The 23,033-nt window shown below is 62.6% G+C and overlaps 1 protein-coding gene across 1 annotated transcript; it reads left to right on the top strand.

Moving 5' to 3' along the window:
• The first annotated feature begins 11,927 nt into the window (after positions 1–11,927).
• HSPB3 (heat shock protein family B (small) member 3) lies at positions 11,928–12,590 on the top strand. Its single transcript, XM_036410155.2, has one exon. It carries the CDS (start codon positions 12,110–12,112, stop codon positions 12,566–12,568), a length of 459 nt encoding a protein of 152 aa, XP_036266048.1. The 5' UTR covers positions 11,928–12,109; the 3' UTR covers positions 12,569–12,590.
• The last annotated feature ends 10,443 nt before the right edge of the window (positions 12,591–23,033 follow it).

Below are 23,033 nucleotides of genomic sequence, written 5' to 3'. Positions count from 1 at the left end.
GAGGGAGAGGGAGAGAAGCATCAGTGATGGGAGAGAATCACAGATGGGCTGCCAGGTCATGCCTGGAGGAGAGGGGAAGGCACCCCACATTCCTGGGCCCCGAGTTCCTGCTCCTGGGCTCCCACTCCCTTCCTCCGGGACCCTGGGGGAGGGGTGTTATCTGCCAGCTCCTGTCACGGAAGTCTCGGCACCCAGGCCCAGCCTAAGGAGCACACCCAGGCAGGACAGAGGCCTGGCTCCGTGTCATTCTGCCCTGTTCACCGTCTGACCATGGGCTCCCCGTGCGGAGAGCGAACACAGAGACACTCGGGGCCGGGGCCGAGCCGGGCTGAGGCGGTCTCAGCAGCCCGGGGGTGAGCACGGCCTGCAGGGGTCACGTCTGTCGTTATCAGTCACACATACGGGTTGCGGCAGGACACGGGCAGGCGTGTTGGAGCTGTGAGAGGTGGCGTGGACGATGCCTGCAGGGGCGGGGCAGGGAGACCGGCCGTAGGCCCTCGGTGGCACCGCTGACCTGCTGACTGGCCATGGGGTCCCGCCTCCACACCTGGCACCGAGGGATGCGGGCACTGGGTCACGCAGCGCCTTGCCGGTACCCGCCGCTCACCGCGGTCATGGAGAGCCGGGAAGCTCACCACCGAGCCGAAAACGAAAACAGGGTGGGGACGCCTTCCGATTGTGTCATTGGAATAAGGTGACCAGACGTCCCGCTTTTGGCCGGACAGTCCCGATTTTTAACAATTTGTCCCGCATCCCGCGGCGTTTTATGAAAAAAATCCCGATTTTTGGAAAGAATCTTTTAAATCTTTTGGACTTTTTTTTTTTTTTTTTTTAAAGCATGGGACAAATTGTTAAAAATCAGGACTGTTCTGCCAACAGCGGGACGTCTGGTCACCTTACATTAGAAGGTCCTGTCAGGTGACCCTAGAGCCCAGCCTACAAGACCCGGGTGCAGGGTCCATAAGATAGGGCGAGGGTGCCTCCCACAGCCCCCTGGCTCTGGCTGGGCTGATGGAAATGTGGCGTGCCTGCGGGGGACAGGGAGAGTCACGTGACCCCAGAGAAGCCAGGGGCCCCGCCTCAGGACACAGGCCGCCTCCACGCGGGTCATTTGGTGGCGTGTTGTCAGAGGCGGACCTGACAGGGGCCCAGGGGCAGAATCTGGTGATGGAAGAGGCTGCTCCGTGTGGAGTGGTGTCTGCTCCTCAGCTGTGCATGCCCCCCGGGCCCCGCCTCTAGACTGGCCACCTCCCAGCCCCCAGCCGCCAGACCCCAGCCTCTCCTCACACCCCTCTCCAGGGACCAGGACTACAACCCGGGCATGTGCCCTGATTGGGAATTGAACCCGTGACCTCTGTGGTGCATGGGACAATGCTCAGCCACTGAGCCACATGGTCCAGGCCCAGCCAAACCCGTCACAGCATCCGAAGGCCAGGGCACTCGTTGGGAACCTCGGGGGACGCTGACACGGCAGGACTCGCCTTCCCCGCGTGACTGCTCCCAGCTGTTGCCAGGCTGGTCCGGCAGCCCGGCCGCACTGCTCTGCTGGGGAGGAGGTCGTCCTTCACTCACTCGGCACAGTCAGTTCTCCGGCTCCTCTCAGGGTGGAGCTTCCATCCCGACTCCTTGCTGAGAGGGTTCAGCTCAGTCGACTCTTGTAACACGGTGTTCCTGCTGTCGCCTCGCCTGACAACTGTCCTCTGGTCTTTTTCACTAACCTCTCCTCGAAGAGCTGGGCACACAGTAGGTATTGAATAAAGTGTTTTGAATTGCCGAAACTAGTTTGGCTCAGTGGATAGGGCATTAGCCTGTGGACTGAAAGGTCCCAGGTTCGATTCCAGTCAAGGGCATGTGCCTTGGTTGCAGGCACATCTCCAGTGAGGGGGTGTGCAGGAGGCAGCTGGTCGATGTTTCTAACTCTGTCTCTCTCTCTTCCTCTCTGTGAAAAATCAATAAAAAATATTTTTTTAAAGAGTTTTGAGTGAATGAATGAATAAAGGTTTTTACAAATACTCATGCCAGGCGTTTGGCATACGACCATTCCACACAGGTCGGGTCAGTTTTCTGTGAGCACAGGATGACCCAGAACCCAGGGTCTCCCTGGCAGGTGCATGGAAGCAGGGCTCCTGTGAGAATGAAACACGTTGACCAGCCATCAGAGCAGATGCCAGTCAGTCAGAACAGAGCACCTGGCCTCGCCCCAGAGCAGCAGGAACTCACTTATTCACTGAGCACATGGCAGACGGTCTGTGAAGACTGCAGCCGAGCCAGCTGTCCCGAGATGGAAGACTACCCACCAATGACATGCACACCTACAGCCCAGCAGCCACAGGGAACTCCTGGTGCTGATACGATCTTACTTGTGGAATCAATAATGAATAACTTTTCTGTGTATTGGTGATAACCATTTCTAACCATTCACACCACAATAAAATCTAAGAATTTACTTAAGGTTTATGAAGCATATCAAAACTATGCAACTTTACTGAGAATCATAAAAATCACTTGAATAGAGAAATAGCATGAACTTTAAAAAAAAAAACTCCTTAATACTATAAGATGCCTGTTCTCCCCAAATTGTTTTTATAAGCAGTGACATTCCAAAAAAAAATGCCAAATAATTTTTGGGGTAATGTGTTTTTTGTTTTTTGTTTTCCAAATAGTAACATACATGAACAAGTATACAGTTCAATGAATTTTAAATTATTTAGAAACTGGTCTAAGTTTAAAGTTCATCTGACATAAAAATAAAGCAAAATATTCTGTAAAATATTAATAAGAAAAAAAAACTTTAAAATGTTGGAGCTGAAACTTTACTATAGAAATTGACAGAAAAGAATTCTAGCAAAAAATAAAAAAGCTCAAGAGGATGGATACATAAATGTGATCCGGCCCCATGTCCAGGTGGGGAGCTCCTGATGGAGCCACTGCTGGTGCTGAAATAATTGTGATACAAGCATCCAACTGAGCACACACATGTAAACACAGACATCGATATAATAAAGAGGGGATATGCTAATTGGTCCTAACGGTGTCACAGTCCTGATCAGGAGCTGGTGGGCGGGAACGGGGATGGAGACTTGCACGGCTGGGACATAAGGCTGCCGCAGGGAGTGGCCCCCTGGCAGAGGTGTGCCCAGGCCCATGGGGCCTCCCAGCCCGGAGGGGGGGGTGGCATCAGGACAGGGGTGGGGCCTCTGCAGAAGCACTCCTGCGCTGGGGTCTGAAGGTGCATAGAGGAAGGGAGAGAAGATGGGCAATTAGGAGGATAAGACAAGGAGGGGAGAGTAGTTAGGGGCATCAGGCCAGCAGGGGAGCAGTTAGGGGCATCAGGCAGGCAGTCAGGTGAGCGCTTAGGAGCCAGTGGTTCTGGATTGTGAGAGGGATCCCAGATTGGAGAGGGTGCAGGTCAGGCTGAAGGACCCTCTCTCCCCCTCACCCCCTACCGTGCATGAATTTTGTGCACCAGGCTACTAGTAAATAAATAAAGCCAGAAAAGATGTCAAATAATGGATCGCTTAAGACTTAGGGTGGACAAGCATCACGTTGCAAGTGGATCTGTCTGCATACAGCGAACACCTCTGTGGTGGATGGCGATGTTAGAGGCAGATCCACGTCAGGAGAGTGCCACACTGCCGGCGCCTGGCGGGGTCTGACAGGGTGCCGTGTGTGTGCTGACCGCGTGTGCTTTCGGGGGCCGATCGCTGGGGTGTGAACACGGAACGTCTCACTTCCCAGCTGTCCGGGCCGGGTTCCTGGGAAGCCGGGGCTGCGGGGAGGACTCCTGGCTGAGCGACTGAAGGCGGACGCCCTTCCTCTGGGGAAGGAGGGGGCAGGCTGAGGGGGAGGAATCCAGGAAAGGTGAGGGTCAGACGCAGCCTCCCCCCGGCCGCCCCGCCAGCGCTGGGCAAACAGGTTGCCACGGCGGCTCCCGGCCTGGCATCAGGCTGGTCTTCGTGTCCCGCCCTCCGTCGCTGGCCTGGGGCCCCAGCACTGGGCACGCTCGCTTCCAGGAAGGCCAGCCCCCCGGCAGAGGGGGCAGGCTGAGCGTCAGACACCTGAGGACGGTGCATGCGGACAGGGCGTTGGGGGACCAACCAGTAGCACCGTCTGTGATGACTACGTCCTCCCGGGAGGTCACTTGGTTCTTTGAAGCTCTCAGATCCTCGCTTATAAAGAGAAAACGGTGTCAGGGCCACACAGGGGGCGGGAGGGGGGAGTGTAGGGGCCTGACAGCTAGTGGTCTCTGCCAGGAACCAGGCCAGCAGAGGCACCCCCATGTTAGCACGGTCTGAGCGCTCACTCAGAGCAGAACGGGACACGGCAAAGACTGGTGACACCGGCGAGGACACGCAATTGCCCACAGCGCGGGGGCGCTTTCTCTCGCCTACAGCTACAGACACGCACGCTTCCAACGCTTACGATGGATTGCTGCTTCTTTCCCCTCCAACGCTCGGCGTGGGCCAGGCGTCCGGTGGGGTGGGAGCCGCGCCCACTGCGATGAGGACACGACGTGACCGACTGCGGAGAGCGTCTCCGAAGCTTGTCCGCCAGGCACCCGCTTCCAACACGGGCACCCCACTTCCGGTGTGCGGCACATACTCACACGTGTAGAGAAGCTCCGATGTAGGTTTGAGTTCGGGGAAGTCGGCATCGATCCGAAGAGCTGCTAAACTAGGAAGGGAGAACGGTGCCACAGTGATCGCTGCGGACAAGGATGGAGAAATACGTGCTAATGTTGCATATAAATACAGATGTATTTTATTGAGACGGCATTTGGGTCACAAACACACGTTTAGCATCATGTTCAGATGGTAAAACGCAATGTTGTGCCGTTTGGAGTCGCACACACGGGCAGTGGCTGTTGGGTGGGGGGTTATTTCGGCAGCTCTGTCTGTGCGCGCAGGCGGAGGCCACGGTGGGCGGACGTGGCCACGCAGGCAGATCGTTCATAACACAGGCGCGGGCCCTCGGTGTCTGCAGCCCCCCCCCCCCATCACGCTGTGCGTCTGAGCTGGCTCTTAGGCGAGACGCTCCCGCGCTCCGGTCAGCTGTGCGTGTTTTGCGTGGCGTTGGGAGGCAGCTGTGCCCGGCCACCTCAGAGCCCGGGGTTCCCTCCCGCGTGGCCTGCTCTCCGGGGTCGGTGCGTGTCAGGTCCCGGGAGATGGCAGGCGCCCGTCTCCTTACCCCGGACCCGGACCCTGACGGCGGCCAGCGCAGCCCTGGGAGGGACCGCCGTCCCGGGTGCCTGGCCAGCCTCAGCGAGGCCCTGCCACAGCCCCGGGCGCCTGAGTCCTCCCTCGCTGCGCCAGGGCCCTGGCACCCTGTGCGGGGGGGTTGGGGGGGGGTACAGAAAGAGCCCAGTCCGCTTGGTTCCCAGGCTTTGTCCCGGACACAGAGGAGCCAGAGGAGGCTGTCCGATGAGGGGCTGCTGGGCGCTCTGTCTGGGGCACTCCGCCATGTGATGGGGTGGCCGCCAGGCAAGGCTGGGGTCCAGGCGAGTGGGAGGAGGGAGCCCGTGACGCTCCCAGCTCTCACAGGAAGGCGGCATGTCCCTCAGAGGCGGCCCCGCTCCTCCCAGGAGGGAGAGGAAATGCTGTCTGCAGCCGGGGAGCCGGGGGCGGCGGCGGGTAAGCAGTGGTCTGGGAGTTCTGAGGGAGACAATCAGGGAATTGCAGCTCTGGGGCCACACAGGCGGCAATCAGAGGGCAGGCGCGCGGTCCGTGTCCCCTGCCAGGCTGAGGCTCCCGCGTGCCAGCCGAGACCACCCCATGGCGTGCTGAGCCGAACAATGCTTCCTGTGTCTGCCACCAGCACACCGGAGCCCCGCACGATGCCAAGCCCCTCTCCCCTCCGGAAACGAGGCCACAGGGAGGCCCCGAAGCCCCCCTTCCTGCGGGGACCTTAGGACGCGCATCGCCAACGAGGTCAGGCGGGCCCCGGGAGGCCTGCATTCTGCCCGCGCGGCGGTATTTGAGCCCCACGCCCCTGCCCGGCCGTCCCGCTGCGGGAGGAAGCAGGCCCGGCTCAGTCCCGGCGAGCGGTGCCCCGGGCAGAGGGACAGCGTAAGACAGGCTCTCCCAGACCAGGACACTTCTCGCTTTCCAGCCACGGCAACGGCAGGCAGGGCCAGGGGCGGCCGGAGCGCCCAACCCCGAGCCCGGCAGGCAGCCTGGCTGTCACTCACTGCCTCACCGCGCACAGGCCTCGCAGTGGACCCGCCGGCGAGCTCCCCGGACACTGCGAGGCCGTTTCCCTTGGGAACCGTTCGCGTCCCGGGGTCAGGGCTGGGAGTGCCGTGGAGCCCGACGGTCGCAGGAAGGCAAGGGGGTGGTCTGTGGGCTTCCCCGGCAGACTGAGCGAGGCTGCTCCTCCCGCCCCCACTCCGGTGCGGGAGCGGGGAGCTGGAGGGCGGGGAGAGCAGTCCGGGGGCGCAGACCCTGTCCTGGAGGATCCTGGTGCGGCCTGTGCTGCTGCAGTGCAGAGCAGGAAGGAGGGACCCTGTTCTCCAGCCCAGGAGCCGTGGGGAATGAGGCGGTCCGCGGGGGGGGGGGGGGGGGGGGGGGCTGTGCCCCGAGCCCAGCACTGCAGTGGGCGGAGTGGGGTCCCTGTGCACACAGGGTGGACGGACAGGCACCCCCTCAGTGTGCCGGGACTGTTAACACAGGGACGGAGAGGCTGGGGGGGTGGGGCTCGGGGAGGTCAGCTCCCGGGAACAGCTGTGGGTCACGTGGAGCCAGTCCTGGGACCTCCTTTCAAACCGGAGAGAGTGTGTGTGCATCCCTCCCCAACCTGCTCTCTATCTATAGGAAAGGCTGATGTGCAGTGTCCCTGCGGGAGTTCGACCAGGAGACGGAGTTCTGTCGCTCGCTATGACGTGTGCTGACCACCAGGGGGAGGCGCGGGCGACGGAAGGCCCAGGCCTGCAGCCGGCAGCCGGAAGGCCCCCATCTGCCTCATCACCCCCGAGCCTAGGGACCCACCTGTGCGTAGATTTCACGCAACAGGCCTTTGGTTGTAGAACAAAACATTTAAAAAAGGATTCACGTAAGTGAAGCCTGAGGTGCAGGGTCTAGTTTAATGTCTAGACTCGCAGTGTCTCCCAAAGTGTGGTGCGCGTGCCCCCAGGGGGACGGGAAGAGTTCGGTGGGGGTACACGTTGCACCGGAGTTTGGTGGGGAGATGCACTGCACCATGCTTAGCTGCGCCTAATTCTACATTCTCATGAGGACGAGGGGCACTCAGCATTAGGAAAATTATAGAAGGGGCACACGTATGTCAAAAGTTTGGGAAACACTGGTCTAAGGAATGTCTAAAGGGCCTAGAGGAACCTTTTAATGTGACTTTCAGCACCTCCTCCCCCAGGAAGCTGGGTCTGAGGGTGCATGTCACCATGTCTCAGAGTCGCCCCTGAGTGTGTCCCTGAGACCAACACAAAGTGACGTTGCAGGTGAACTGTGATTGGAGAGAGAGGGGGGAGAGAAGGAGAGAGAGGCGGGGGGGGGGGGGGAAGATAGAGAGAGAGGGAAAGAAAGGGAGAGAGAGGGAGAGAGAGGCAGAGAGAGGGGGGGAGAGGGAAAGAAATGGGGAAAGATGGGGAGATGGGGAGAGAAGGAAAGGAAGATAGAGAGAGACCTTCCCACTTTGTCCTGAGCGCTTGCCGCGAAGGCAAACTGTGTGTGTGGAGGTGCTGGGCTCCTCCCTGGTGTCCGCCTACCGCGCCCTCTAGTGGCAGCACTCAATGCAGAGCTGCTCTGTCCTGCGTTGAGGGTGGTTTTCCACGTATTTTCCAACAGAGTCACAACGCGTGCGCTGGATTTTGTTTCTATCGTTAAGCAATTATGAGCCATTTCAGAGTAAACGGCTTTTTACTTGTATTAATTATTCATCTCCTACAGTAAAAAAAAAATCGCCTTTTTTTAAAAACTTTTCTTTTTACCTAGGTTCGTTCCGTTAAATCTGTGTTTAAACTTAACCTGCATTTTGCGGGGACCGGTTTGGCTCAGTGGATAGAGCGTCGGCCTGCGGACTGAAAGGTCCTGGGTTTGATTCCGGGCAAGGGCATGTACCTTGGTTGCGGGCACATCCCCAGTAGGGGGTGTGCAAGAGGCAGCTGATCGATGATTCTCTCTCATCGATGTTTCTAACTCTCTAATTCTCTCTTCCTCTCTGTGAAAAATCAATAAAATATATTTAAACTTAACCTGCATTTAAATGCAGGGTAAGCTGTTATCAGTATAGTACTTTAGAAGTTACGTGCTTTCTGGGAAGTTTTAAGAGATCTGTCAATGCCCTCGTTTTCCATAATGTGTCTGGACCGCAGGAGAACAAACCAGGGGAAGTGGTTCTGACGAGGTTTCCTATGTTTGTTAGTCGGGGCGGCTCTCTCTCTGACATTATTAGCCAGCAGCATTGTGGGGCTATGAGTCATCGTTTCATTTATTATTAAACACATGGCCACACCCTCCGTCTCCCATCGGAATCTCCATCTTGTTGACCAGTGTGTTTTGGTGGGGGGTGCACAGTGGACGTAGCTGATGAAGATTCATTAAAATGTCGATGCTCAGCCGAAACCGGTGTGGCTCAGTGGTAGAGCGTCGGTCTGCGGACTGAAGGATCCCAGGTTCTATTCCGGTCAAGGGCATGTACACTGGGGATGTGCAGGAGGCAGCTGATCGATGATTCTCTCTCATCGATGTTTCTAACTCTCTATCCTTCTCCCTTCCTCTCTGTAAAAAATCAAGAAAATATATTTAAAATAATAATAATAAAATAAAATGTCGATGTTCAGGGCGCGCCCCACACTGCCGGCTCCCTTTGCCCGATGTTCGGGGTCAGGCCTGTGAGTGCTTGGCTCAGACGGGGCGTATTATCACATCGTTATATGTGAAAAGGTGCGTTTCCGTGTGTGAATGAGAGGAAACATGTGCTGGCTTTGAAAATGGGCTAATCGTTGCCCTTATCTGCCTTTCACCAAAGCTCTCCTGGCATGGCTGTTTTCTCCGTGTCTACACCCAGAGAAGCAGCCCCTTTCCTCTGCAGTGGCCACGCCTGTGTGACCCCCCCCCCCCAGACCTTCCACTCGGTGAGGCCGGGAATCACGCCCCACAGCTGCTGTTGCCGGTGTGTTTTTAAGATAAGGGACTCGGTTTTCTTTTTAAAGTTGGTTTCAGAGAGGAAGGGAGGGAAGGAGGGAGGGAGGGAGAGAGAGAGAGTAAGAGAGAGATCAATGATGAGAATCACTTATCAGCTGCCTCCTGCATCCCCCCACTGGGGATGGAGCCTGCAACCCGGGCAGTGCCCTTGGCTGGAATTGAACCGTGACCCCTGGTTCATAGGTCAACGCTTAACCGCTGAGCTATGCTGGCCGGGTTCTAGTTCTTTCTTTATAAATCACTTGCTAGACAAGTCCTTTGTTCTCTATTCTACATGAATAAGATGCAGACTTTCCGTTTTAATACATCAGTTGCCCCCTTTTGGCGGGGTGGGGCAGGCCGACGCTCTATCCACTGAGCCACACCGGTTTTGGCTGACACCCCGTCTTCTAAAGAGGCCACCACGGAATCCACACGGGCCTGCTTCTCCAGAGATCCTGAGTGCTGTGTCTGTTCCAATAACGGAACCTGACATTGATCCATCCCTTCCTGTGTGCCGGGCCCTGTTCCAGGCGTTCTGTCCCTTTCTCCGAGTCCTCCACGCAGCCTGAGAGCGACCTGCGCCCCCCTTCCTGGCGAGGAGGAGACGGCGCCTGCGATTGCGATTGCGAGGCCTTCCTCTGGACTAGGAAGTCCAAAGGCAGGAGGCCTGGCCGCGTGGCCACCCATGGGTGGGAGCGTCGTCCCAGCACCGAACCCTGGCAGTTCGATTCCTGGTCAGGACACATGCCTGCCTGACAGGTTTGATGCCCAGTCAATGTGCACACAGGAGGCAGCTGATCCATGTTTCTCTCTCACATCGATGCCCCCCCCCCAATTAAACAAAATAGATAAAAGGCAAGAGAAATAAGAATGGCTCATTTAGAATTTATTAGCAGTGAGCTATCGGTGTAATTCCAGGCTTGTCCACCAGGGGGCAGTCGTCACATAACAATCTGAACCGCCTCCTGGCGTGGCTCTCAGAACCCACATCAATCACACCTGGAGTTAGTCTTCAGCTCAGCGCAGACCGAGGCCATCTGCTTCTTTTCAGCCCAAACTAACACGGCCGGCCTGGCTTTGCCGCGGTAACTGAGGGGGCTGGGCGTCTCACACACCGTCTCTGAGGAGGGAGGTGAGCGTGGCGCAGACAGACGTGTGTACGGTGCGGGTTCGAGGGCACCGTGTCCAGCACATGTACCGGCTCCTCCAGCCCCAGCCCCACCACCTGTGGGCCCCCCACTCCAGGCCATGCTTCCTGGAGATGCTATTTACACAGCAAACACCTCCTTGTCCCCAGGACGGACGGCACTGCCTGTGCCGGGCCGATCGGACCGACCGCGTCCGGGGCCCTCCTGCAGCCCGATGCCGACGGCCTCCTCCTGAGGGCGCTGCCGCCGAGGACCGGTGCAGTGCCGCCCCCGTGAGCGCGCGCGGGGCCCTGCTCTCTGGGCTTCTGATGCCAACAGCTCTAAGCGTCCTCATTTCCTGTCCCCGTGGCTCCACCTCCGTCACCAAGGCTCCCGCTCGGTGCCCTCCAGCCCTGGGGTTCCTCTCGGCCCAAACGCCGTCCCCGGTCCTGTTCCTGACGGGGCCCCGGAGAAACCCAGAGGGGAGGCCCAGGTGTCCCGCAGGGCTACGGCCAGCGAGGAGATGGAAAAAAAGGTGCAGGACGGGTGGGTTTGCCGCATCTGGGATTTGAGTGTGTGTGTGTGTGTGTGTGTGTGTGTGTGTGTGTTTAAATGATTTTGTATTGATTTCAGACAGGAAGGGAGAGGGAGAGAGAGAAGCATCCATGATGAGAGAGAATCATAGACCGGCTCCCTCCTGCACGCCCCCTCACTGGGGATGGAGCCCACAACCCGGGCCTGTGCCCTGACCGGGAACCGAACCGTGGCCTCCTGGCTCCTGGGACAGTGCTCACCGCGGAGCCGGGCCGCGGGGCTGTGTGTGCTTGTCCCTGATCACTGTCAGCGGGCGCTGCAGCTCCCGGGGGCCGGGCGGACCAGCCCTCGCTCACAGACGCTGAGCCCGCCCCTCCGGCCGCTCCGAGGAGCCCCAGAGGCCCAGGCCCTGGCCGTCACCAGGGTGGCATCCTGGCATTTCTCCGACGCGGCTTGTGACTCGGAGTCTCTTTTTGTCCCGAGATAAGCCAGGCAGACACGGCCGCCGGACAGCTGAGGAGGGCAGCTGCCTGCTCCCTGGCGGCCCAGCAGCCCTATAAATAGCGCCGCTGTCCCGGTGACAGGCAGGCGGGTGGGTGCTCTCAGCCTGGCCCAGCGCTTGCGACTGAGCGGGTCACAGCACAGAGCTGCCCCTGCTCATCTCAGCAAAGGCGCTGCAGGCTGGGCAGCCAGGGCCTGGACAGCGAGGGCCTGGGCAGCGAGGGCCTGGGCAGCCGGGGCCTGGGCAGCCGGGGCCTGGACAGCGAGGGCCTGGGCAGCGAGGGCCTGGGCAGCGAGGGCCTAGGCAGCCGGGACCTGAGCAGCCGGGGCCTGGGCAGCGAGGGCCTGGGCAGCCGGGGCCTGGGCAGCCGGGGCCTGAGCAGCCGGGGCCTGGGCAGCGAGAGCCTGGACAGCCGGGGCCTGGACAGCGAGGGCCTGGACAACGAGGGTCTGGACAGCCGGGGCCTGGACAGCGAGGGCCTGGACAGCCGGGGCCTGGGCAGCCGGGGCCTGGACAGCGAGGGCCTGGACAAGGAGGGTCTGGACAGCCGGGGCCTGGATAGCGAGGGTCTGGACAGCCGGGGCCTGGGCAGCCAGGGCCCGGGCAGCCGGGGCCTGGACAGCGAGGGTCTGGGCAGCCGGGGCCTGGACAGCGAGGGTCTGGACAGCCGGGGCCTGGGCAGCCAGGGCCCGGGCAGCCGGGGCCTGGACAGCGAGGGTCTGGGCAGCCGGGGCCTGGACAGCGAGGGCCTGGACAGCCGGGGCCTGGACAGCGAGGGGCCCGAGGGGCCGCCGCCCTGCCGCTGGCCCATGATGGCGCAGGTCGTCCTGAGGCACCCCATCCACACGCCCGTGCGCTACCAGGAGCAGTTCGAGGCGCGGGGGCTGGAGGACTGCCGGCTGGACCACGCCCTGTTCGCGCTGCCCGGGCCGACCACCGTGGACCTGGGCCGAGCCGGGGCCCCCACGGCGGAGACGCCGCCCCCCGGGGGCCCCCCCGAGGGCCCCCCCGAGGGCCCGGCCCGCTTCCAGGTGCTGCTGGACGTGGTGCAGTTCCTGCCGGAGGACATCCTCATCCAGACGTGCGAGGGCTGGCTGCTGGTGCGGGCACGGCACGGCACCCGCATGGACGAGCACGGCTTTGTGTCCCGGGCCTTCACCCGCCAGTACCGCCTGCCCCGCGGCCTGGGCGCCACCCACCTGCGGGCCGCGCTGGGCCACGACGGCATCCTGGTGGTGGAGGCCCTGCGCGGGGCCGGGGCGCCGTGAGACCGCCCGGGGCCCCGCTCAGCCCCCCGGGCCCCGCAGAGCCCCCGGGGTCCCCCACAGCCCCCCGGGCCCCGCACAGCCCCCCCGGGGCCCCGCTCAGCCCCCCGGGCCCCGCACAGCCCCCCGGGCCCCGCACAGCCCCCCGGGCCCCGCACAGCCCCCCGGGTCCCCCACAGCCCCCCCGGGGCCCCGCTCAGCCCCCCGGGCCCCGCACAGCCCCCCGGGCCCCGCACAGCCCCCCGGGGTCCCCCACAGCCCCCCAGGCCCCGCACAGCCCCCCCCCCCCGGGCCCCGCACAGCCCCCGGGGCCCGCACAGCCCCCGGGCCCCGCACAGCCCCCCGGGCCCGCACAGCCCCCCGGGGTCCCCCACAGCCCCCCGGGGTCCCACACAGCCCCCCCCCGGGCCCCACACAGCCCCCCCCCCGGGCCCCGCACAGCCCCCCCGGGCCCCGCACAGCCCCCCGGGGCCCCCGCACAGCCTCCTCGGGGAGCACAGGAGCGGCTGCGGGGCTCCCTCTGTGGGCAGCGGTTTGGGTGCAGAGTCAGCATGTGGACGTGCCTGGCAGGTTGCGTGTCAGAGGAGCCCAGAGCTGGGGCTTCGGAGCGAGGGGGCAGACAGGGACTCGGACCTTCGCCGCCTTCGCCACCCGCGGGAGCGCCCGCCGTGGACCCTGTGCACCGGGAGGGCGCCCGCCGGCAGCCCTCCTCTCGCGTGAGGTGCGGTGATGAGCAGTCTGCGGGGAAGACGGGTGGGGGCGGGGGGCGGGAACGTGTGTCTGACTCAGCGCTGTCACTCCCCCCGTGTGGCACCTCAGATTAAATCCTCTTCCGAACGCCCTGCGTGCCTGTTCTTCCCACACGGAGCGCGCTGTAAGCGGCGTGTCCTGTGGGCGTGTGGGCGCCCGGCAGGGGTGCCATCTGCCTGTGGGTTCCTGTTCACGTCGGAAACGGTCACAGCGGGCGGGCACAGGGTCTCGCCGGCCGTCAGCCGCCCGGCCCCGAAGCACAAGCGTGGGCACTGCCCCCACGGGCTTTGGCAGCCGCGGGCAGGGGACGGGAGGGGAGGGGAGGGGGCGCAGGCACTGGGCTCACGGCCAGGGGCTCCGGCTGCTCAGCTCCAGGCCACGCAGCGCCAGGTGGGTTACGGACCGGCTTCCGGAATGTTGGCCTGGACAGCCGGTCAGTGACACTCCTACGGCCCTGCCGGGGGGCCACCGCCCGCAGTGCTGGGTGCTGCTTGCTCGGGGTGAAGAAGGCAGATCCCAGAGCAGGGGCGGGGAGGGGGAGGGGAGAGGGAGAGGAGGGGGAGGGGCAGGGAGGGGGAGGGGAGAGGGAGAGGAGGGGGGAGGGACAGGGAGGGGGAGGGGAGAGGGAGAGGAGGAGGAGGAGGAGGGGAGGGGGAGGGGGAGGGAGAAGGAGAGGAGGGGGAGGGACAGGGAGGGGGAGGGGAGAGGGGGAGGAGGAGGAGGAGGGGAGGGGAAGGGGGGAGAAGGAGAGGAGGGGGAGGACAGGGAGGGGGAGGGGGAGGGAGAGGAGGGGGAGGGACAGGGAGGGGGAGGGGAGAGGGGAGAGGAGGGGAGGGACAGGGAGGGGGAGGGGGAGAGGGAGAGGAGGAGGGGGAGGGACAGGGAGGGGGAGGGGGAGAGGGAGAGGAGGAGGGGGAGGGACAGGGAGGGGAACTGGCTTGCCGGCCCCAAGTCCAGCTCCAGCTCCAGGGACAGACTCTTATCTGTGATGCGTCATCCAACCCGCGCAGCTGCCCACAAAGCAGGTGCCGGTGTGACATTTCATCCAGGCCTCCCCAAGGGGCGGGGTGGGGGTGGCGGGAGGTGTCAGGGCGCCAGGCGGGCGCTCACTGGGTGGGGATCTCAGGCTCACTGGGTGGGGGGCTCAGGCCCACTGGGTGGGGATCTCAGGCTCACTGGGTGGGGATCTCAGGCTCACTGGGTGGGGGGGCTCAGGCTCACTGGGTGGGGGGCTCACTGGGTGGGGGGCTCACTGGGTGGGGGGCTCACTGGGTGGGGGGCTCGGGCTCACTGGGTGGGGGGCTCACTGGGTGGGGGGCTCAGGCTCACTGGGTGGGGGGGCTCACGGGGGGGATCAGGCTCACTGGGTGGGGGGTTCACTGGGTGGGGGACTCACTGGGTGGGGGGCTCGGGCTCACTGGGTGGGGATCTCGGCTCACTGGGTGGGGGGGCTCACTGGGTGGGGATCTCAGGCTCACTGGGTGGGGGGCTCAGGCCCACTGGGTGGGGGGCTCAGGCTCACTGGGTGGGGATCTCGGGCTCACTGGGTGGGGGGCTCAGGCTCACTGGGTGGGGGGCTTCAGGCCTCACTGGGTGGGGGGCTCAGGCTCACTGGGTGGGGGCTCAGGCTCACTGGGTGGGGATCTCGAGGCTCACTGGTTGGGGGCTTCGGCTCACTGGGGCTGGTCTCAGGCTCACTGGGTGGGGGGCTCAGGCTCACAGGGTGGGGGGCTCAGGCTCACTGGGTGGGGGGCTCAGGCTCACAGGGTGGGGGGCTCAGGCTCACTGGGTGGGGGGCTCAGGCTCACAGGGTGGGGGGCTCAGGCTCACTGGGTGGGGGGCTCAGGCTCACAGGGGGGGGGGCTCAGGCTCACTGGGTGGGGGGCTCCGGCTCACAGGGGGGGGGGCTCAGGCTCACTGGGTGGGGGGCTCAGGCTCACTGGGTGCGGGGGATCACTGGGTGTGGGGGCTCAGGCTCAACTGGTGGGGGGCTCAGCTCACAGGTGGGTGGTCATGCTCACTGGTGGGGGCTCAGGCTCACTGGGTGCGGGGGCTCACTGGGTGGGGGGCTCGGGCTCCCACTGGGACTCCAGCCCTGGGAGACGGAGTGGAGCTCTGGCCGCGGGGCCCTGGGAGGCAGGGGCCTGCAGAACAGGGAGGCGGCAGGAAGGTCCACGGGGCTGTGTCCAGCGCGACACCGGCCCCAGAGCCACAGGGAGGGCGGAGGCCAGTCTCCGGCCCACGCAGCCCACGCTGCCTGCCAGCCACTGACATCACGGTTTTTCCTTCTCCGTCTCAGAGCGCCACCCTTTCCTTTCTTTCTTTTAAACACACGTTTCAGAGAGGAGGGGAGGGAGAGAGACATCGACGATGAGAGAATCGCTGGTGGGCTGCCTCCTGCATGGCCCACACTGGGAATCGAACCCGGACCCTGCAGGCCCACGTCCATCCACGGAGCCACACCTGCGAGGGCTGGAGCATCACGCTTTCTGTGCCAGGCGCTCCCGGTCGATGGAATTCACTGGATTATTTACCAGCAGAATAAAGATCTGGAGGAGCAGCTGCCTCAGCCCAGCCGAGAGGCGGTCACCGCCCAGCCTAGCCCACGGCGTCTCCGGCGTGGCAGTCCCCGGGGCAGCTCACCGGAAACAGTGTTTGAAAACTGGGGGAAGATGATGTTCCCAAGTCTCCATGCATTCGCCCACCCAGGCCTTTTAGCTCTGTGACTTTTTATATAAATATATACACACACACACACACACACACACACACACACACAATCTCTCTCTCCCAATTTTTGGGGGGAGTACAGCATAGCCAATGGACGAAAAACTCTGGGGGTGAGGGCATGAATGTGAGTGGGGGGGGGGCAATGGTAAGATATGTACACATGTGATACCTTAATAAAAAAATACAAAATAAATTTTAAAAAATAAAAATATATATACAGCCCTAGCTGGTTTGGCTCAGTGGATGGAGGGTTGGCCTGCGGACTGAGGGGTCCCACATTCGATTCCGGTCAAGGGCATGTACCTTGAGGCAGCTGATGGATGTTTCTCTCTCATCGATGTTTCTAACTCTCTATCCCTCTCCCTTCCTCTCTGTAAAAAAGTCAATGATACACACACACACACACACACACACACACACACATTTTTTATTGATCTCAGGGAGGAAGGGAGATGGAGAGAGAGAAACATCCATGATGAGAGAGAGTCATGGATCGGCTGCCTCCCGCACACCCCACACTGGGGATCGAGCCAGCAACCTGGGCAGGTGCCCTGCCCGGGAATCGAACCCTGACCTCCTGGTTCATAGGTGGACGCTCAGCCACTGAGCCACGCCGGCCGGGCCCGCTCTGGGACTGTGTGTGTCACAGACTGACAAAGACACGCCTGGCAGGCGGCGGTTACAGAAGGGGAACTGCCTCCCGCGTGAGCCTGCGGGTGTGCCCATGGCTGCTGTCTTACCCACTCCTCAGAGGACGGCGTGGCAGGTGGGTCACAGGCAGGTGCGTGGCCAGGGCGAATCCCGGGCCTGTTCTCGCCCTGGAATTCCCGTCTCCGTCCGAACAGCGGGAGCAGCACCTCGCACAGCCCCGGGGGGCTACGGGTGTCACCGGGACGGTCGTGAGCCGTCACGCCTCACGCTCAGTGACCGGCTCGGCTCCGGCGGAGCATGCACACCGCGTACCCAGGCGCGCCCGCCAGCTCCGAGGGCGGCGGGGCTGAGCATGGGCGACGAACTCAGGGCTCATCACTGCCGACGCAGGCACGCCCGTGGAAAGAGGGGTTGGTATAGCCAATTCCACCAGAACCACTGTGCGACCACAGGCCGTGCGTGAGACAGCGGCCGCCTTCCTGGGCACAGGCCCTTCCATCAGGTCCCCGGAGAGGAGAGCTGAGGCCGCCGTCAAGGCCGAAGCTCGCTCCTGCACACCACACCGCCTGTGGGCCCTGCCCCCCACACGACCCCAGCCACACCCAGGTGAACAGGCCACGACAACGTGGACCATGTGGCCTCGAAAACTAAGCGCCCACACACCTGGCGACTAGTCCGGGGCGTGGACCTCTTTCCCTTAAATGTCACGTTGGAAAGTGACAGAGCCAAGGCAGCACTGCCCTCCGGGGTGAGTGGATTAGATCTGCCTTTCATCAGACAGGCACCAAGCATAACGTATTTTGTGTGTGTCACAGAACGTTAGTAATCCTGTCTAATAAGAGGGGATATGCAAATTGACCATCATTCTGTCACAAAGATGGCGGGGCCCACAGCGGAGGCCGACTTTCTATAACGAGCCTTAAGGAGCGATCCTCGGGGACCTGTGGCTGCGCCCCCACTTGACAGGGGGCCTCAAGGCGCACCCTCTACCCTGGCCCAGGCTGGGGGACCTTAGGCCGCACCCCCACCCCAGCAATGGGGGACTGAGGCTGTGCCTCCCACCCAGTGGGGCTTGATGGGGGTGGGGCCGGCCGGATCTGGGTCTCGAGTGATTTTGAGGTGCTGTGGGTAGGCAGGGACTTGATTCTGGGTCCTGAGGTGCACCCCAGACTTTGGCAGGAGGGAGATTTTCATATACATTTTACTAATTTTCTTTCATCTCTGACACTTCTATTATAGAGAAAGGGCAAATAGCAATATTAAATTATTTCCTCTAAGCAATCCCCTTTCAATGTGCACAGATTCCGTGCACAGGTCCACTGGTTAATGTACGATGACAAAGGTTGAAAATCGCTGCTCTAAGGGGACTGCAAGCAGCACAGGGCTCTGACCAGACACAAGCCTAGACAGTGCCCTCTCGTGGTGAACAGGAAAAACACCAGAAACTTTTTTTTTTTTTTAATTCAGGATTCAGCCTGAAATTGATCGCAGCAATACGATGCAAAGCTACAGTAATTAACTAGTAATTGGGCAGGATTTCAACTTTCACGCCATCTTGTAAAGCCACAAAAATAAAGAACGACGCCCTTAACTATCATAAAACAAATCAGCAGTGCAACGAAATGGTGCGAGCCAGAAACCACTTTCCTTCCCACCCAACGTGAGTCACTCGGACCCCTCGTGACCGGCACTGAGTCAGGAGGTGACCTCAGGAGTCCCGCGAGGCGCACGGACAGACCTCTCTCCGAGTTCAGGGAGCAGCCAAGGCCGCAAGTCACGGGGTTTCTGTGTCAGGAAAAGGGAAGCGAGCTGTAGCATCTTCCCCACAGATTTTCTCGAAGCACCGGCTGTCATACCCAGAACGTCCACGAGCTTGGCATGGACAGGGCGGGCCCCTCTCGCGCCTGGACCCCCCCACGCTCCGTCGGACCCACACGACTGCTTCAAGGTCAGCCAGGCCGTGGTCCGGAGGGGCGTCAAACTCAGCTCCCACTCCCCGGCCACCTGGCTTTCTGCTCGTCCACGAAGCAGCCACGTTCAGACCAGCTGCTTCGTAGTGTGTGGCCAGGACGGGTGGGCTCATGCAGCGAAGGCAGCAGAGCCTGGGACGGTGTTTGTTTTTACACAGAATGTGTTTATATGGAACACACAGGTCTGACACAACCAAGAGGCAAAACACCGGAGTAAAACAGCAACGAAACACACGGTAGTTCATGCGCAATGCGTGAGGAATGGTTAACAGCTTTAGCCATAAACAAGCTCTTAAAAACCAGGAGCCGCTGAAACCGGTGTGGCTCAGTGGATAGAGCGCCGGCCTGTGGACTGAAAGGTCCTGGGTTCGATTCCGGTCAAGGGCGTGTACCTTGGTTGTGGGCACATCCCCCGTAGGGGGTGTGCAGGAGGCAGCTGGTCGATGTTTTTAACTCTCTATCCCTCTCCCTTCCTCTCTGTATAAAAATCAATAAAATATTTTTAAATAAATAAATACCAGGAGCAGACACTGCAATAACGCAAGGGAACCAGAACCAGTGGAGGGGAGCACACAGGGATGACGAGGCGTAGAGCACGTGTGACTGCTGGGCGGAGGGAGAGTGATGTCTGCGCCGTGTCTGCGAGCAGGATAGACCCGGTGCGTCGTGGCCCCAGCTCTGCCCCGCGCGGTGCGGGAGGCCCTGAGGGGCAGCTGGTCCTGCCGCCCTTCCGGAGCACAGAGCGCCGGCGCCCGCAGAGGCCGCCCGCAGAGCGATGGCCACGCGGAGACCGGTGCGGGGAGGAGGCTTCCCTTCGCCCGCCGGCTCCGGGTCTGTCCTCGCTCCCGGGACCGGAGGCCGCCGGGAGCCGGTGGCTGGACAGTCCTCCCCACGCAGGGCCGGCCCCGGGCCCTCGCTCTGCGGCACGTCCCCCCCGGGGGCGGGCGGCGCTCGCTGGGCACGTCCCCCCCGGGGGCGGGCGACACTCGCCGGGCACGTCCCCCCGGGGGCGGGCGGCGCTGGGCCGGGCACGTCCCCCCGGGGGCGGGCGACACTCGCCGGGCACGTCCCCCCGGGGGCGGGCGGCGCTGGGCCGGGCACGTCCCCCCGGGGGCGGGCAGCGCTCGGCCGGGCGCTGGGCGCTGGGCTCCCGGGTCCCGGCTCCCGGCTCCCGGCTCCCGGCTCCGGCTCCCGGCTCCCGGCTCCCGGCTCCCGGCTCCGGCTCCGGCTCCCGGCGTCTGTGTCCCCCGGACCCTGGCTCGGGGCTCCCTTATTCTAGCAGCCCCTGCGCCCTCACCGTGTCCCCAGCCCCGGAAAGGGCAGGCGGGGCGGTGGGTGCTGTTCTCAGGAGACCGCCCGAGGCCTCTCCCAGGTCCTCTCTGGACCGCCCCGCTCCTCCCCTCAGCCCGCCTTCCTCTTCAGCGCCAAGGGTCCCCGAGGCCTGCAGCCAGGGCAGCGGCGGGCAGCGGCGGGCGGCGGCGGCGTGCCCGGGCTCACGCCACGCCCGGCCCCGGCCCTCTCCTCCGCCGTGCGGTGGCCCCCGGCTCAGCTCTCCTGCCACACCTCCTGCCACTCGCCGGGCTCTCTCTCCCGTCGTCTCTCCCCTGGGCCCCTCCTCGCCCCTCGGTCCCAAACAAAGTCAGCACAGCCAGCGGGTTAAACCGGGAAAGCCATCGTCCGAGCGAGGCGGAGAGCCAGGGCGGGTCCTCACGCCCACGCCTCCACACGTGTGTCCCTGGCCGGCATGTCCACACCCCGCACATGCTCGGCCACGGGCATGTTACCGCTGCCCCAGGGCACCTCCCGCAGGCCCCTCCGGGGAGCGGATGGTGCAGAGGAGAATCTCCGCCTTCCCCCCAGCTGTGCTGAGAACCGGAACTTCTCTCTATCTAGGCCCCGGGCACAGACACCGGGGTTGTGCCAGGACAGCAGCCGGACCGGCGGGCTCCTCCGAGTAGGGGCGAGAGGGGGCGAGGCCAGCCGCCTCCAGGCCGAGGGACGACGGGGAAGGTGTTGATGTTGGGCCGCTGATGTCCCCTACAGACGTGTTCTCACAACAGCGCGATAAACAGAAGAGCGGGCCGCTGTCATGGCCCCTGCGTCACCTCCTGGATGGTGGGTGCTGTGCTCCGTTTACTAGAGGAAGCTTTTTTAATTTTTTTAATTTTTTTTTTAAATATATTTTATTGATTTTGTACAAAGAGGAAGGGAAAGAGATAGAGAGTTAGAAACATCGATGAGAGAGAGTCATCGATCAGCTGCCTCTTGCACACCCCCTACTGGGGATATGTCCGCAACCAAGGTACATGCCCTTGACCGGAATCGAACCCGGGACCCTTCAGTCCCCAAGCCGACGCTCTATCCATTGAGCCAAACCAGTCCCGGCTAGAGGAAGCTTTTTAAAAATATATATATATTTTATTGATTTTCCACAGAAAGAAAGAGATAGGGATAGAGAGCTGGAAACATCGATGAGAGAGAATCATCGATCAGCCACCTCCTGCACACCCCCTACCGGGGATGTGCCCGCAGCCAAGGTCCATGCCCTTGACCGGAATTGAACCCGGGACCTTTTAGTCCGCAGGCTGACGCCCTATCCACTGAGCCACACCGGCTTCGGCTAGGGGAAACTTTAACAAGATCTGTGTCTACGCCCGAGCGGACAGCTGTCAGATTCCAACGGGAGGACATGGGACAGATAGACAAGGTACAAACCCTATGGTGAGGTTTCCCTGCCACGTGGGTGCCACAGGCCAGCACCTTTACCCTGCCCCCGCCCTTCGAGGACCAGGCCTGCCACCGGACGGCAGAGCTGAGCACCGGCTGCCCCACGGCCACAGGCCTGCTGGCCTCAGGGAGGCCTGTCCCCGGCTTCACAGCCCGCACCTTTTATGTTACCGCCGCCTCCACCTGAGAAGGCACGGGCAGAAGGCTGAGTCTAAGCGTGTTTACTTTAAGCCTCGTCGCCGCTAGGGGTCCATGCGTAACACGCGTGTCTTCTCCATGTTCAGTGAGAGCCGACGGCATGTTTCTGTCCCTGAAACTCTGACCTCCGCGGCGGCCCGAGGAGAGTCCCGCCAGCATGCTCAGCTGAGAACGCCCCCCGGAATCCCTCGCCTGTGGAGTTAGGGTTCCCAGCACGAACGCACCCGGGGGCAGGGCCGGCCTGTGGCCGCGGTCGGTGCGGGATGCTGGGAAGTCTGAGCCACGAACAGCACTGCTCCCCGGGTGGCCGCTCTGGCCTGCTCCCGGGCTGGCTGGAAAAGGGTCGGGGACTGGCTGAACCCCAATGAGAGGTGCCCTCCCAGGGATAACATGGGGCGAAGAGATGAGAAGGAAGGGCCGGGCCAGGGCTGCAGGGAAGGGAGGACCGCAGCTGCAGTGATGGGAGCTGGTCAGCACTCAGGAAGGGCCTGCTATGGACTCGCTTCAACACGATGGAGGCAGAGGCAGGGACAGGGGCAGAGGCAGGGACAGGGGCAGGGGCAGGGACAGAGGCAGGGACAGGGGCAGGGACAGAGGCAGGGACAGGGGCAGGGGCAGGGACAGGGACAGGGGCAGGGGCAGGGGCAGGGACAGGGGCAGGGGCAGAGGCAGGGACAGGGGCAGGGGCAGAGGCAGGGGCAGGGGCAGGGGCAGGGACAGGGGCAGGGACAGGGATAGGGGCAGAGGCAGGGACAGGGGCAGGGGCAGGGACAGAGGTAGGGACAGGGGCAGGGACAGGGGCAGAGGCAGAGGCAGAGGCAGCTGGGCGGCCCCTGACCTCAGCACCGAGCCGGGTGAGCTCGGACTCGGACCCGGACCCCCCTGGTGCACCCCCTGTCTTGGATGGGCACCCAGCTTTTCCTGAGGAGGATGGGGTGTCTGCTTTCCCCAGAGCCGTCCCTGCAGCCACAGGGGCTGCAAACGCCCGCACCCGGCTCACCCACCGCGGAGACGGCCCCATGCTGCTGCCCTGCTCCGTGGCCCTGGCTTGTGAAACGGTCACCCTGCACCCCAGGGGCAGGGACGGCGGGGGGCCCACCCAGGGCACACGGGGGAGTTGTCAGAAGGTGGGGCCAGCCTAGCCCAGCCCCGGCCGCCAAGCACAGCCCGCCACACACAGCACCCGGGCTCTGCTCCTGCCCTCCGCCCCCCAGGCCCGCGGGCTGCAGGGGGCGCGGGCACACCGGGTATGGGGTGCACAGGCTGCGCTGAGGACTTTCTCCCACACCTTTTCGCACCTACAAGCCTCCTGCCCGGCCTGCACCGCCACCTCCACCTGCCTGTTGCTGCTGCTGTGGCGGCGGCAGCTGCACGCGCCCGCCACCAGGGGGCAGCGGCGGCGCGGGCCCGGCGCTCGGCGGCTCGGGCGTCGCTTGCTCCGG

Source organism: Pipistrellus kuhlii, unplaced genomic scaffold (assembly GCF_014108245.1).
Source record: "Pipistrellus kuhlii isolate mPipKuh1 unplaced genomic scaffold, mPipKuh1.p scaffold_m20_p_4, whole genome shotgun sequence".
NCBI classification, from domain to species: Eukaryota; Metazoa; Chordata; class Mammalia; order Chiroptera; family Vespertilionidae; genus Pipistrellus; species Pipistrellus kuhlii.
This window is presented reverse-complemented; position numbering and strand designations above follow the sequence as displayed.